Here is a 16,498-nt window from a genome sequence, read left to right as displayed (position 1 = left end):
CACTCAAATATTTCCAGATCATAACCCACATTTTTTAAAAATCCCAGGAAAAGCCATTTCCAAGCTTTATTTTCCAGCTGTCCCGAAGGCTGTGTGTAACTCAGAGAACTCCAGTGATTCATGCTCCCTGCAGAGGGCTGGGGCATTCATCATGGCCATAAAATGGTACCAGAAAAATCATTTCAGCTCCTCATTTTTAAATAGAAACAATTTAAAAACTGCAATAGTTGCTGTGGAATTCCTAAATAAGACAGATTTGGTGTTTTTTTTTATTTAGGAAAGGTCTGACTGGGACTCCAGGAATTAATATTGATCCAACATTAATTCAGTATTTTGGGTTCTACTTTTCCTGTGCAATAATTCATTTTTCACTGAATTCTCTCAAGAACAAATCCAGGACTTCTAAAAGTTTTGTTTTATTAAATAAATCCACAAAAGCAGCAACTTGAGCTTCCCTCTTCTGATTGCACAATGCAGTAAAAGTTTGCAGGATGTCTTCCTCTATTTTCCAAAGAAAATATCAGACAATATTCCATATTTTTAATAGAATTTCTAGCAAAATTTGATAGAATAGAAAAATATAAGAGGATCAGTCAAATATGCAAACTGCCAGTGTAGTAAAATGGCCAAAATTCACTCTGCAATACAAGAAAAGGTTGAAGAATGTACAGAATAATTTTAAAATTTATGGATTAATGGAAATAGTTGCTTTTATTGCACAGAATTTTCTCAGCAGAGTGTTGAAGGAGGAGTAAAGCAAAGGGCAGGATTTAACAGTCAAATAAACACCAGCAGAAAATAAATGCTCAACAAGAAGAACACAAACAATTTGAAAAACAACCCAAAACTTTAAATTAAACTGATCAATCCCATCCAGGGTAAGTAAGTCATTAAGAGAAGATGCAGAAATATATTCAGCATTATTTAAATATAAATTGGATGCTCCTATTTACTAATTAAAATTACTAATTTGACCAGTGTTTCATTTTTACTGTTTTTTATCTCTGATCCCACTACACTCCCAAGGCCCTGGGAACACAACTTGCTTGTAGGACAGCCACAATAATTTATTTTATATAAAAATACATAATTAATTTTCATGATGTTTAATTGAAGAAATACAATTTAAAATGTTAATATTAAATTTGTAACTTTGGTCTTTACCATGAAGCTGCTTGACATCCCAGGGAGGTAGGAAAAAATGAGAATAAAGAGCATTGAGTGCAAGAATTTAATTGAATCATGGCCCAAAGTGAACACACACGCTGGAGAGGAGTTAATGATAAATATTTATTGTCCTGATGGCTCCCTGGGGAGCGATTTGCCAGGGCAGCTCCATTCCAGCAGGACAATAAAAGTGTCTGTGCTGAGCAGGAAGAGGCAGCTCTGCTTCCCTCTGAGGTTCCCTCCATCCCACCCACTCCTCCAGGCAATCTTCACACCCAAACCCTGAATCTGAGGGGAACAAACCTGCTCAACACACACAGCAGCCTCTGCTCATCTGGGCTTAAAACAGGAGAAGTAAACTCTTACTAAATAATAAACTCAGGTATAAAATAATAATACAAACAAACAAAACTCTTAACAAACTCAGGTAAAATACTCTGAATTTTCTACAAGAAATAAACCTGTCTGCATCAAAATTCCCAAGGACCTGTTCAGTATTAAAAGCTGGGTTCAGTATTAAAATATTGGGTTTTAGCTTGCAGGAGTCTGAGCCAGACTTAACAGTAAATTCAATTACAGATCTGTAGATATCAAAAGAAATCATTTTTAAATCAGCAAATGGACACCTTGCAAAAGAAAACTGCTTTTGAGTACTTTTCCTTCTGGGTAATTGCAATTGAATCTTACTGAGGAATTTGTAATTAAACTCTATTTACACACTGTCAGTGAAAATCAGTGAAATCAGAATCACTACAGAAGGTGAAATAGGAAAATTCAGAGTTTATCCTTATGCCTTTTCTCAAATAACCTTTAATTTTAACCTTTTACCTTTTCTAACCTCATAAACTATTATTATAACCTTACACCTTTATCCTTATGCCTTTTCTCAAATAATCTTTCATTTTAACCTTTTACCTTTTCTAACCTTATAATCTATTATTATAACCTTACACCTTTAGCCTTATGCCTTTTCTCAAATCACCTTTAAAGGTTCCTCTCCATGAATTTAAAATATTTGAAATGCACACTCCAAATTCATGGTTTGACTGAACACACCCAAAACACCACAGCAATTTTTTTCCCAGAAAAGAACAATAAACACAACAAGAAACCAGGACAATAAAAGTCCCAAATAATCAAAGTTTGCTGCAAAAAATCTGAGCAAAAATGTGCAGAGAAACAGGAAAGCCACAGAGACACTGAGGACAATCTGTGCTCTCAATGAAGGGAGGTGAAACTGCAATAAATTGATTTTAATTGGAGACAAAGCTGCAAAAAAACCTATAAAAATAATTATTCAGGGGTAAACCTTCAAGGGGAAAAAAAAGATTAAATAATAAAAGTGGTTATAATATAATAATAAAATAATAAATGGTTCTTCTGCTTCCTTTTCTATCAGATTATTGTTATAGACTCCTTTTTATGGTTCAAAATAGCAATTTATGATTAGTTCTGATCACAAGAGATGCTTGTGAACTCTGTGGTTTTCAGGTAAAGAATTTCTTGTCCCAAAATGCAAAATATTATTAAAAAATAAAATATTTTGGCCAGCAAAAAGCTGGCAACCACAAGCAGTTTTTGCTAAAAAATCCCACACCTGTACACTGATATCCTGAGGAATATTTGCTGTATTATCAATAAATTTGGACAACTTCCAGAGTTTTACTGTGAAATTTTCTATTTTTATTATATTTTTAAATTTTTTTCATATATATAAAATAAATTTGCAGAGTTTTATTCTGGAAAAATGTCTTTAAATAATTTAAAAAATTAAAATAAAATAGTAAAAAAATTAAAATATTGTTAATGTATTTTTTAATCAATATAAAATAACTCAGCAGAGTTTGACTCACCCCAGTTTTATCACAGAGACGCAGAGTGTTGAAGGAGCCCACAGCAAACAATTCTCCATCCAGAGCCCAGGCTATGGCAGTGAGGGGATACTCGTGGGGCTGGGAGCTGAACAGGGCACGGCCAAAACTGTCCCAAACCTGCAGCAAAATCCCAATTTCACCCATGGCACCACGCTCTGCGGGCACTTTCCTCATCCCAGGAGAGTAATTCACACTCATCTTTCAGTGCAATTTCAAAAATCACTATATTACAGGCACTTTTGCTTTATATATGTATTTTTTTCATATTTTTGTTAGTGCAGAAGTGTAATTTCCCCTCATGTTTTCATGGTAACTTGAAAAAAAATCACCTGTATTTTTAATATAGAAATATAAATATATATAAAATAAAAATATATACATTAAAATAATATAGGTATTTAATATATGGCTTGCTTTTATTTCATATAGATATTTTTTGTACTTTTGTTCTTCCAGAAATGTTAATTTCCCCTCATGTTTTCATGGTAACTTGAAAAAATCCCCTGTATTTTTAATATATAAATATATATATACAAATAAATAACTAAATAAAGTATAGCTATTTAATATATGGCTTGCTCTTATTTCATATAGCTATTTTTTGTACTTTTGTTCTTCCAGAAATGTTAATTTCCCCTCATGTTTTCATGGTAACTTGAAAAAATCACCTGTATTCTTAATATATAAATATAAATAATACAGATATTTCATATATGTCTTGCTTTTATTTCATATAGATATTTTTTGTACTTCTGTTATTCCAGAAATGTAATTTCCCCTCATGCTTTCATGGTAACTTGAAAAAATCACCTGTATTTTTAATATATAAATATATCTAAATATAAATAATACAGGTATTTCATATATGTCTTGCTTTTATTTTATAGAGCTGTTTTTTGTACTTTTGTTATTCCAGAAATGTAAATTCCCCTCATGTTTTCAGTGTAATTTGAAAAGTCACCTATATTTTATATATATATATTTATTATATTTACACACACACATATATATAAAGATATAATATATAAACAATATTGATATTTAATATATGTCTTGCTTTTGTTTTATATATATATTTTTTTGTATTTTTGTTACTCCAGAAATATAATTTCCCCTCATGTTTTCAGTGTAATTTGAAAAATCACCTGTATTTTTATTTATATATATATGAAGATATAATATATAAATAATATTGATATTTAATATATGTCTTGCTTTTGTTTTTTATATATATATATATATATATATATTTGTATTTTTGTTACTCCAGAAATATAATTTCCCCTCATGTTTTCAGTGTAATTTGAAAAATCACCTGTATTTTTATTTATATATATATGAAGATATAATATATAAATAATATTGATATTTGATATATGTCTTCCTTTTGTTTTAAAGAGATATTTTTTGTATTTTTGTTACTCCAGAAATGTAATTTCCCCTCATGTTTTCAGTGTAATTTGAAAAATCACACTCATATATATTTTAATATACACCTCACTTTTGTTTTATATATATTTATTTTGTACTTTTCCTATTCCAAAGTATCATTTTCCCTCCTGTTTTAGTGTAATTTGAAAAATCACCTATATTAGGTTCAGTTTTGGTTTATATATATTTTTTTGTATTTTTCTTACTGCAGAAGTGTAATTTCCCCTCGTGTTTCCAGTGTAACTTGAAAAATCACCTCTGATATATATATATATATATATATAATATATATCTATATTATATATATTATTAATATATATTTTTAATTAATATCTCAGTTTTGTTTTATATACTTTTTTTGGTATTTTTATCATTTCAGAACTATCATTTTCTCTCATGATGAAGTGTAACTGGAAAAATCACCTATATAACATCTCACTTATATTTTATAAATACACTTGTTATACTTTTACTATTTCAGAATTATCATTTTCCCCCATGACACATAAATTTTAAAAATAATTGCCCAAGTTAATTAAGTGTAATTATATAAAAATATTAAAAAAAAAAAATACACACATGTATATATAATTGTTTAATTATTATTGGTTTATTTAATGTAACAGCCTTGCTTACAAAACAATGTAATAATTTACTGGATTTTTAAAATTTCTTAATTGTGTATTTTCTTTCACAGCCATTACACAATTAAATGACAGAACCAACACATGATACATTTAAAAATCAGGTTTTATTGAAGGGAAATCAGTGAAAATCAGATAAAAGTCAGTTTTTATTTAAGCACTCTAAAGGTGCTTTGTATTTTGGATGCAGATTACATGATTATATTTCCTACATCCAAATATAAATTAATATATTTCACAATTTACTGAGGGACTCACTCATGTCCCTGCAGTAGAAAAGAGCAGTTTTATCTCCCCTAATTTGATCTGTCAGCTTCTAGTAATTCAAATAATCACTTCTATATTTGTACATATTTTTCTTTTTGTTTCACTCCCATTTTAGCAGTTTTCACCCTGCAGTATTTAAAAAAGATCTGTAATTTTATCTCACAACACAGAGCGAGGTGTATTTAAAAATAACACAATTTCTTCCTGAAAAGTGAAAGATTTCTCATTTCACCTTGGGCTTGCAGGGTCCAATTGAGAAATTCCAGGGTGTGTGCTAAGGTTTAGGGCAGGAGCTGGAACGGAAGCAGAGCTCACCTTGTACCTGCAGTCCTCCCCTGCAGAGAGGATCAGCCCGTTCACGGCATTCCAGTCCGTCTTCAACACCACGCCATCGTGGGCTTTCCACTGAAAGGGAAACATCAACCCAACCATTGGCACTACTCCTCTTTTTAATCTTCATCACTTGCTGGACTGGATGATCTCAGAGGTTTTTTCCTAACCTTAACGATTTTATGATTTAGCAGAAAAATGAATTAAATAAAGCCCGAACGAGGCAGAACCAAAGCACAAAAATCTGCATTAAAATCCTTCATCTAAAAATCCATGAAAATTTTTAATCCAAAAAATTAAAATTCAACAACTTCTTCCTAACAAGAGAAAAGGGAAAGGCTTCTGTATCTTTATTTCTGTAAATAAATCTTATGAATTAATCAGATTATTAATGGTACCTGCAGAACTTTAGCATTTGGCTGGAGGGGTTTAATGATCAGCTGCTGCCCTGAGGTGTAGAGAACTTTGTCAGAGTCAGGGGCCCAGGACACTGAGTACACTGGAGTTCCTGTGGGCATGGAAAAATACTCTATTTTAATACAATAATAATAATAATAATAATAATAATAATAATAATAATAATAATAATAATAATAATAATAATAATAATAATAATTATTATTATTATTATTATTATTATTATTATTATATATATTTAAGTACATAAAATACAATACATAATTACTGCATAAAATAGATTTATATTACATAAATACCTACGTAGATAATACTGTATTATATAAATCCACTTTACATTTTCCTCAAGCCTCTTTATCTACTGCCATTTACCACATGATCAATTTCTAAAACTTTAACAAGTGAAAGGTTTTAAGTACAGAAAAGTCCAGAAAACCAGCAGGAAGTAACAGCATTTTGTATTTCTATTCAGATAAATACAGATTTTATTCACTGATATATTTAGATTTTATCCACTGAGTCCCAACTGTCACTCTAGAAATACAGAAAATCAAAATTATACTCACCAAGAGACATTAGAAAATCAATCTTTTCACCCCAAATTATGGGGCTGGACACAAAATTGGGTGGAAAAGGTTTTGTGTTGCACCTAAATTACTCTTTTTTAGATTTTTGGGTGCCATAATTAACAGAGATTTTTGTTTTGCTGCACAAACATCCCATTCACAAGTGACTTCCAAAATAAATGACAATAAATCCAACTGGCCACAGGCTGGACAGATTTTTCCCAATTAACTGAAACTTTCTTAGACTGAAACTCTCAGAATTTTGTATCTGGAATAAAGCTGACTGTTCCCTTTTAAAATCATGTTCCAGTTTTCAAATTAAGATTTTTTGAAAACAGAATAAAGCAAAAATTACATGGAAAAACATCCAAGGAAAAAAAGAATTTAAAAAAGTCAGACTTGCCAACCATGCAAATATTTTCCATATTATTTGACAAGATGTGTCTCCTCTGAAGAAAAATCAAAGGATTTTGCTACTTGATTCCTTGAAATAAAACGAAGAAAGTTAAGTAAAAAGCTTTTCCAAGTATTAAACTCAGCAACTGATTTAAAATTGTGCAAATAAACCATTTTTAATGTAACTTTGTGGTAATAAAAAACCCCAAAAGCTTAAAAATGCTCTTTCAGGGTCAAATTCTCAGTGACAATTTTGGCATATTAAATTCTATCTCCAAAAATGACTCAGGAATATTTCTGTGTGGGAATATTTTGATGAGATTTAAATAATTAAGCGATTGAGCTGCCCTAAAATCATCCAGTCTCTTCCCACTTCTCCATAATAAAAGCTGATTTATTATGGCTGAACTCCATTTGAGCTCCTAAATATTCACCCTCCAAACTGAGACCTGGTGTCATTGCTCCTGAAGATTTCTGTATTTCACAGATTTTCTTTCAGGGAATTTTATTCCTTAAAAATCCAGAATGATGGCAGACTTTTCCAACTTGTCAACCATCAGAGCAGACAAGACCCAGAAACACAACATATATTAAATAAATGTGGCTCTGGCTGTTTTCCTCCTGGCAATTCCTGGTGAAAATGCCATAAATTCTGTCCCCAGCTGGAGCAGAAATTCTAAATAAACTCCTTTTTTTTCTGTCCTTTCCTAATGCTGATCTAACAATCAGAAGAGCTTTCTATTTAAACCAAATGTTTGCCTTTTTTATGATGGCTGAAGACTTAACCACAATTTCCAGGGCTTAACAGCAGGAGCTGAGTTAACTCATTTCCTCCTGCACTTAACAAGGGCTGCCTTGGGAAAACGCTGCCAACACCCTGGAAACCCAGAGGAACAGCCCCACTGCAGGGAGGAACGGGAATATTCTGGCAGAAAAGGAGGCAAAAAGGCAGAAAATTGGGATTTAAGGAAGGAAGGTCTGGCTTATCCCACAGCACACTTGGTAATTGCAAGAGTTGTGTGGGATTTTGGGTTGTCACAGGAGGAGAAACATTAATTTAAATCATTTTAGATCTTGGGAGGGTGTTTGCAAAAGAATTAATTCCTCCCTGGAAGAGCTGGGATGGAATTCCCAGAGCAGCTGTGGCTGCCCCAGGATCCCTGGAAATGTCCAAGACAGGTTTGGGACAGAGGGAGGTGTCCCTGCCATGGAGGGATGAGCTTTAAGGTCCTTCCAACCCAAACCATCCCAGGATTCCAAGATAATCTTGTGGGTTCCCAACACATCATCTAAGAAATCCATGGAAAAAAGGCTTCCTCATCAAAATGGATCAGTGGAAGCCCAAGTACAACATTTCAGTGTAAGCAGAGGGAGGAACAAAAGAATTCTAAGGGAATCTAAGGAGGAATCAAGGCCAAAGACAGAACAGGCACGAGGATCATCACCCCAAAACACAGCCTGAAAATTTATTTCTAACACAAAGAGTGGAACGAGGCAAAGGAACGTTGGCAGTGGGGATTTTTTCAGTTCTTATTAAAATAAAGGAAGGGAGACACTGGTTGACCATGATGCACCCTTCCTGCAGAATGCTGCCCTGAGCCCAGGTATGGCCACGCTCACCACAGCGACTGAGGGGTTCTGACTCTGAATCTAAAGGACTTCAGGGCCTCACAAGATTTTAAGGTGAAAACACAAACACGAGGTGACAGTTACTCCATGGGCACTCAAGTGTGCTTTTGTACTGCACCAGAAACTTGCAGAAAGCAATGAAAATTCGTGTTTGAAACAACAGCTCGGAATTTACTTGATATGCTTCTTCAAACCTCAAATAAGCAAAATAATGCATAAGAAACATGAACTGAGAAATGTTAAAGAATATGTGCTTCAGTTTGAATTTTTTTTTTTTAATTCTAGTTCAGTTGGTTTATCTTTTTACCTGACAAACATTGCATGAGCACGTGAACTTCTTAAGAGAACTGAAATGCATTTTCTATTCAGTGCTGTGGTTAAAATGCCTTCCCCAGGTTGAAAGCATTCAGATCATTTGTTTCAGACAGAGATAAGGGCCTGACATTTAACCCAAGCCCAGGTGCATGTGGTTTCTTCAAAAATGTCACAAGGTCACACGGGCTCCATCTATGAAGTCTGAAAAACAAAATTTAGCTGAGGATCTTCACTGAAATGGCACCAAATCCTCAGCGTGGGATGAGACTGCTGCCTGAAAATATTGCAGCACTTTGAATTTGAAAAATAAAATACTGCTTAAAAATCTCATCAAAATGCAACTCTGATTTACATTTAATTAACAAACCATCACTGCCATATTTAGGGTCTGCTATTTAAATATGTTTCAGAACAACCCAAATGAACGAGTTCTGATGGAGCTCTGAGCAAAGAACTCACCTTGCTGAGCCAAGGTGGATCTCAGCATTCCACTTTTAGACCAGATTTTCACTTGGCCATCTTCCCCAACTGCAAAGGAGCACAGAAATCAGCAAATGCCATGCAATAATCACTCTAACAAATGTATTTGTATTTGCTCAGGAAACACTGGAGTTAAAATAAACCCAGCTTTTCTTACAGGTGAATTCCTTTCGTTTAGTCTCCCAAACATGCAATAGGAGGTATAGGAAGGAAAAATATTTAAGATGGTTCTTTGGTTATTATCAGGAAATCCTCCTTTCCTGAAAATCCCTGAACTCTTTTCTGAAGCTGGTCCTAGCAAGGGAAAATCCATCATTATTTAAGCATCCCAAATTCTGCATTTTTGGTTCCTTCAATGGCCCAGAAGCTGCTTGGAGGAGTCTGAGAAGGCTCAGGGGAGCAGGAGCAGATTTGATGGACTCAGCTGGAGATTTCACAGCTGATAAATGGGGGAAGTGAAGATAACTCTGTTTGGATGGCTTCAATTTTCTACCATAACTGTGTGTTACCAAATAACTCAGTTTATTTATTGAAGAATTCATGCAAACACTACACAGCACAGTTAGGGCTGTTCTAACAGCACACAATTCCTGGTGTGGTGTAATTTTTAAAATGCTCTGCTCCTTCAGTTTAGGCCTCCCAGATGCAATTCATGAGGAAAAAGAAATTAATGGATTCTTCCATTCAAATATAATTTATTTACCACATTTCAGGTTTTTATATCTGGCCAATGTTGCTTTAAATGTTTTAAAAATGCTAAAAAAGCCACTCAAAATTAAAAATCTTATTTGTGCACATTTGATGCTGTTGAAATATAACCATAAAAATATTTGAAGTGGTGCAGTAGCAATGATTTATTCAGTGTTCCTCCAAGTACAGCTGTGGTATAAGAGGAGTTGATCTCCTCAGAACAAACTGGAAGTGGTGATGAATTCCCACACTCCCCAAAAAGTGTCAGTGTCATGCAGCCTCATAAAAAAAAAAGGGGATTCAAAAGACAATTTTGACTTTGTCTTTGGAGAAGTTCCTGAGGCAAAGCTGTCTTTAAAAAGAACAATATTTCCATCCCTCTGGGATTTCAGAGGAACAGGCCAGACAGAGTTCCTTGAAGCAGCATTTCAGAGTCTGGAAATGAGCAGATCCAAAATTATCTTCAGTTCTTGTGGCCTGAGCTGGAAGCTGTCCAGAGGAATCAGCTGTGCTCCATCAGCAGGAGGCTGACACCACCAGAAACCCCAGCAAGGAGCCCAGCACTGGCAATTTCAGCAGCTCCCCTAAAACCCAGATAGAATTTGGGACAAAAAATGCCAAAAGAAACTCATTAACAAAAGATTTAGGACAAAAAGTGGTGTAAAAATGAAGAAATTGGGGGCTCACTCCCCTAGCATTAATATAAACAGGCTGTAGGTGATAATTACTGATAATTAAGGACTAAAGCACAGGAATATTCAAGATCAATGAGCCTTTTTGGCTAAAAAAACCCAAATATGCAGGAATATAAAAGTACCAACTTAGCAACTTTGTCTTGCAACAGATAGAAAAGGAAGAAATCAAATATTCTTTCTGAAGTTCAGAACAGCCACAAAACCATCTAAGCACTCTGATATTAAAACATTTACTTTCAACTGGATTGGATGACTTAAATGAAAAAACAGAAATATTTTTCCTAGATCTATTAATTAAAATGGACAACACTAAGCTAAAATACATTAATTAAATAGTGCAAAATAAACTCCCAGTAAACAAGGTGATAACAACCTCTGTGATAAATAAGACCAAAAATAATAATAAAAAAAAGCAGATTATTATTTAAGCTTTCCAAGCACTTCATTAATTTAAGAATGCTCACCTGTAACCAGGGCTGTTCCCTCATAATTCCACCTTCCTGCAAGGACAGCTCCACAATGTGCTTCTACACTTTTCTCCACTCTTCCTAGCTTGGAAATCAAGTGGAATTTCCCTAAAAAAAAAAAAAAAAAAAAAAAAAAAGATACAGTGCATAGAATTTACACCATTATGTAATTATTATTGTATTATTAATCACATTCTATATTATTACACCAGTGCTGGTACCTTCTGTGGAAAACACACAGCTAAACCAAGAAAGCAACAATACAAAGAGAACACCCAGTTGTTTTTCAGAGCTCAAATCAGAGCTATTCCTGCTCCCATGCTGGAGCTGGGATGGAATTCCACAGCAGCCAACCCCAAAATTTGTAATGACTTCAACAGAAGGATCAGGAAGTTTTTCTTCCCAAATAAGGGATGCTGCTTCAATCCAGGAAGATCAAATTTAAACTGGAGCAAAGAGCAGACAATGGAGAGCTTGGAAAAATAAGCAGCCCAGTAATTGAAATTAAGTACTTTAAAATCAAATTATTTTTAGTATTATTTGATCTAAGCTGCCAGACTGAACCACTGCAAGGAAGCTCCTGAGTGACCAGAACTTTTGGCACAATCATCCAGCCAAATCTCTGCCAGTGCAAGATTTCCAAGGGAAAGACTTCTAACACTGATAAAAAACTATGCTTTGGATAAATCAGTTTATTTGAACAGATCATTTAAAATTCCATGGAATCCCAGACTGGTTTGGGCTGGGAGGGACCTTAAATCCCAATGGGCAGGGACACCTTTCACAGACCAGGCTGCTCCCAGCCCCTTCCCACACTTCATGGTGTTCATTTAATGCATTCCATTATTCTGTAACTATAAAACAGAATTTATCTCAGGAATGTATCACTTATTGTACAGAACACCTCTCAGGTCTGAGACTTTCATGTTCCATGTGCAAGCAAAAGCTGGACTAGAGGAACTCAATGTTCATTTCTCCAAGTCAATTGCCAAAGGGCCTTTTCTGCTTTTACACTGAAAACAACTTCAGCTGTCTGAGAAATATATATTTTATTTTCTGCACCTTTTTCCGGGCAGTGTCTTTTCTCCACCTGTATCCAAGACTTTTTTCATTGGAGAATCCTTAAATCCAACCTCCCAGGAGCAGGAACCAGCCATGCCATCACCTCCAGGAACCAGCAGGAAGTGGCTGAGCTCTTCAGAGCCATCACTTTTTTCAGGATATACAGAATTCCATGGGATTTTATATATTGAAACAGCTCCCACTGATCTAAGCAGAACCCCTGAATATTTCTGTGAGCAATTCCTCAGCTCATAAGAGACCAATGAAATCCCAGTGGAAGCACAAGCAGCTGGGAAGGAACTGAAGGATTTGGTGAAGTCAAAATATCAGGAAAAATAGCAAGTGTCAAAGTATCTGATAAAATCTTGTTATCCAGGGAAAACTCCACTATTTCCCCAATCTTTTGCATCCCCTCCCGCTCCACAAGCTCCTATTCTCTCACAAGGCCCCTTCCAAAGAGGGAAACAGAGGAAATTGTAGCTGAGCAGGGACGAACATGGTTACATGTAAAAGAGGGATCAACTTTCCAGAATTCCTCTGGAAAAAATGTGATCATCACTTAAAACTGTATCCTAATCCCTCTGCAGAACAGGGGAGAGCAAGTTTTCAGGGACAGCAGCTTTACTTCTGCAACTTCTTGGCTTTTCCAACAGGGCAATTCACAATTGCTGCCAGCCAAATGCTCTTTCCTTGGCATTCCCATGGGGAGGTTTCTCCATTTCCATGGATTTCTGTTCTACTGAGGCACCAGAGACTTTTAAATTACAACTTCCTACACAAAAAAAGAGTAAATTTTAGCCAAATGCCTGGTGTAGGTAGAAGGGATTCAGCTTAATCTCAGGTCCTTTATTTTTATTAAGTACTGAAGCCAGAACTGTCCTCAACCTGAAAATGACTCCCCAGTTTTGAAGGAATTTCCAGTGGGAGACTCCCAGCCTATTCAAGCACAGAATATAAAATACGTATGTTTTGTTCATTAACTTCCATGGACTCTTAAATGCTGACCTAATATAAAATTGTCAACAAAAAACAAAAATAAGAAGGTTGAAACACATGATTTGTCCTTAATTTGAAGGTTAAAGCCAAAAATATTCTTCATTTTTGTTAAAAAATAGCAACAAGACCAATGTCAGTAGGAAATAAAAGAGCAATATCCCCCAAGGGATGCATTTCAGAAGAAAACCCAAGGGGCTAAATTTACATTTGCTCTGATTTCAAACAGCTGCAGTTCAACTAGGAATCAATGCAACCCTGTAAAGACATTATGCTGCTTTTCCATTGGACTCAGCAAGCTTGCAGGAATCCTTATCACAGGGAGGAGTTGGCTGCTGCAGGAAAATCGCAGGAGTAAGCTGGTGCAGGAAAACTCATGCAGGAAGAAAAATCTGGCTGGGGGCAAAATCTTTTTGGGGAGAAGGGGGAAAAAAACCCCAAGGGAAAAATCTTTTTGGGGAGAAGGGAAAAAAATCCCGAGCAATCCTCAAAGCTTCTTGCTCCTCAAATAATGCCTTGTATTTGACTGACATGAGCACTCAAGGGTAGGAAACAATAAATATTTTTAAATCTATTTAAAATCTGTTATTTTTTAATTTGATTATAAGAAATATTTTAAGTTGCCTTACCATCAGAGCTGGTCAGAACAAAGCTCTCAGCCTGGGATTGCTTCTTGCCACCAATGCCTCTGGGAAACCAGTGCAGATCTAAGGGATAGACATCATCTGGCAGCTTCAGCACCCGAGTGGTCTCGCTGGTCACTGGGTTCCATTTCATGACCTGGTGGTCATCGCTGCAGGAGAACAGCTCATCAGCTGTTGTCCAGCCCACACAGCTCACCAAGTCCTTATGTGTCCTTCAGTTAAGGAGTCTGAAAAGTTCAGCTCTTAAAAATTATCAAATAGCCCATCTCGACTCTTCAGAACATAAGGGACAATACAAGAAGATGATTCTGATAAGATTGCGTGGAATGTTTAATACTTAAAAATAAAAAAAATCTTCATTTTTTTGCTCCTATGTGCCAAGAAGAGCTGGTAGAAATTCAGTACAGTGAAGTAAATTTTCATTTCATAAAATGAAAGTATTTCATACAAATAAAATTCTTATCATGATGTAAACTTATGGAAACATGGCTAAAATGTTGGTTTAGTGAAGGGTCTTAGTGCAAAATACAAGTGCAAAATATCCAACTATCATTCAAAAGTGCTGGTTTATTCACACCACATCATATAGAAGTGTTCAGTATCTCTTAAAACATTGTCCTTAAAGGCTGCACTCAATGACAAGGGGAACAAAGGAAAAGCAGGGAAAAAAGCCATCTACAATTTACTAATATTTTACTGAAACTTCAAGAACAAAAAAATATTTTCTGGAAGAGTCTATTCAGAATGAACATGATGTTCCACGCTTTTTTCTGTGACAAAGGATATGTTTTGGCTCCTTTAAAAGGGAAGTCTTCAGTCTCATCTCAGTTGTTCTGATGGAGCATTAAAACCATGGGTAATAACTGCAATAAAAGAAAACAAATACATATATAAGTATGGATAATTAACATAATATATATGCATACACAAGCAGCCAAAATTAAAGAGGAAGACACTAACACTAAAATTAAAAGTTGTGAAGTAATATGACATCGCTACTGGGGAAAAATAAGCACCAAGAAATACTTGAGTTTAGAGAGAATTCTGTTTCCACATTATCCAACTGAATATGGACAACTTGAAGAAAAAAATGATGCTGTGAACAGTGAATTCTTAAGGTTGGAAAAGATCTTTAAGATCAAGCCTGAAACATCAGAGTTGGGAGCACTGGAGATCCCTTGTACTGACACATAGCCAGGAAGGGAAAACGTGATATTTTCCTTTCCAAGCCCAGAGCTTTCTTATAATTTCTAAAGCATTTTAATCGCTCTGTATGTGCCGCTGAAAAGCTGAACGCCCACCCTGGGCCATCCACAGGTCCATCCATCACTGCCAGCCCACGTATTCCCTCCTTCCCAAGGAATCCAGCAGGGCTCCGCTGGAGTTTTAGGACAGATGTGGCAATAAGCAGGAATTATAAGCAGGAATTGTGGGGACTCGGAGAAGCCAAAGTGCCTGACGCCTCCTCCCTTTCCCATCCGGAGCTGCTGGCCCGGAGATGAGGATCAGGAACGGCGGAGGAGAGCGGGATGGGGGAGCAGGGAATGCCAGAGGGAAGGAAAACTAGCGGGCGGGATAGGGAAGGCAACGGGAAGGGATGGGGGCAGAGCAGGAAAGGGAAGGAATGCCACAGCAGGATGGGGGAATGCCGAGAAGGAAAAGCAGCCGGCGGAACGCGGGGCACGGAGAAGGAGACACCAAACCCTCGGGGCAGCCTCGGCCACCACCGCCCGCGCCAACACCCGCCGTTCCCTCCGCTTCCAGCTTTCCAAGAAGCAATTATCCAACCCCTCCTGAGGGTCGGGGCTCCCCCGCCTTGCCCTCAGCTGTCCCCCGGAGCTCTCCCTCCCCTCCATCCGCCCGTCCCACGCCCAGCCGGGGGTCACGGCTCCCGACCCTCTCGCCCACCGCGGCGGTGATTCAGCCGAGGGGAGGGGGCCGGCGGCCGCCGCCTCCGCAGCGCGCCTTTACCTGCGCGGGCAGCGGGAGGGAGCGCGCAGAGCGGCGGCCGGAGCCCGCTCCCGCCGAAGCCCGCTCCCAGGGGAACCTAGGGCGATCCTGCCGCCAGCTCCCGGCGGATCCCGGGATGATCCCGCCTCCCCGTCCCGCTCCCGTCGCCTCAGGAGCGGCGGCTCCCGCTCCCCCCGCCGCCAAGCGCCGCCGTCGCTATGGCGACTTCTCGCGAGACCGCATCCTCCTCATCCTCCTCCTCCTCCGCCACCTCACGGCTCCCCCCCGGCCCCCCCAAGGTGCCACGGCGCCGCCCGTTAATTAATTAAACCCGCTTCAATATCACCGCGCTCTCACCATTTTTAAAATTTTTTTTCACTTGTAATTTTTTTAAAATACTTTTTTTATTAATTTTAAACCAGCGCGCGTCGCCCAGCAACCAAGCACCGCCCACTGACCTACTTCTAAAATTAAAATTAAC

The 16,498-nt window shown here is 36.9% G+C and overlaps 1 protein-coding gene across 1 annotated transcript in view; it reads right to left on the bottom strand.

Moving 5' to 3' along the window:
• IFT80 (intraflagellar transport 80) overlaps nt 1-16,234 on the bottom strand; it is a 34,654-nt gene extending 18,420 nt beyond the window's left edge. The window contains exons 1-8 of the mRNA XM_059855850.1: nt 16,039-16,234; nt 14,856-14,930; nt 14,053-14,276; nt 11,366-11,476; nt 9,496-9,564; nt 6,112-6,221; nt 5,699-5,788; nt 3,021-3,158 (exon numbers count right to left, since the gene is read on the bottom strand). Coding sequence (XP_059711833.1) covers nt 3,021-3,158; nt 5,699-5,788; nt 6,112-6,221; nt 9,496-9,564; nt 11,366-11,476; nt 14,053-14,276; nt 14,856-14,890 — 777 coding nt within the window. The 5' untranslated portion in view covers nt 14,891-14,930; nt 16,039-16,234. The remainder of the gene's footprint in view (nt 1-3,020; nt 3,159-5,698; nt 5,789-6,111; nt 6,222-9,495; nt 9,565-11,365; nt 11,477-14,052; nt 14,277-14,855; nt 14,931-16,038) is intronic.
• Between the last annotated feature and the right edge of the window lie 264 nt (nt 16,235-16,498).

Source organism: Haemorhous mexicanus, chromosome 10, assembly GCF_027477595.1.
Source record: "Haemorhous mexicanus isolate bHaeMex1 chromosome 10, bHaeMex1.pri, whole genome shotgun sequence".
Taxonomy (NCBI): domain Eukaryota; kingdom Metazoa; phylum Chordata; class Aves; order Passeriformes; family Fringillidae; genus Haemorhous; species Haemorhous mexicanus.
The sequence above is the reverse complement of the archived record's forward strand: the minus strand, read 5'-3'. Positions and strand labels throughout refer to the sequence as shown.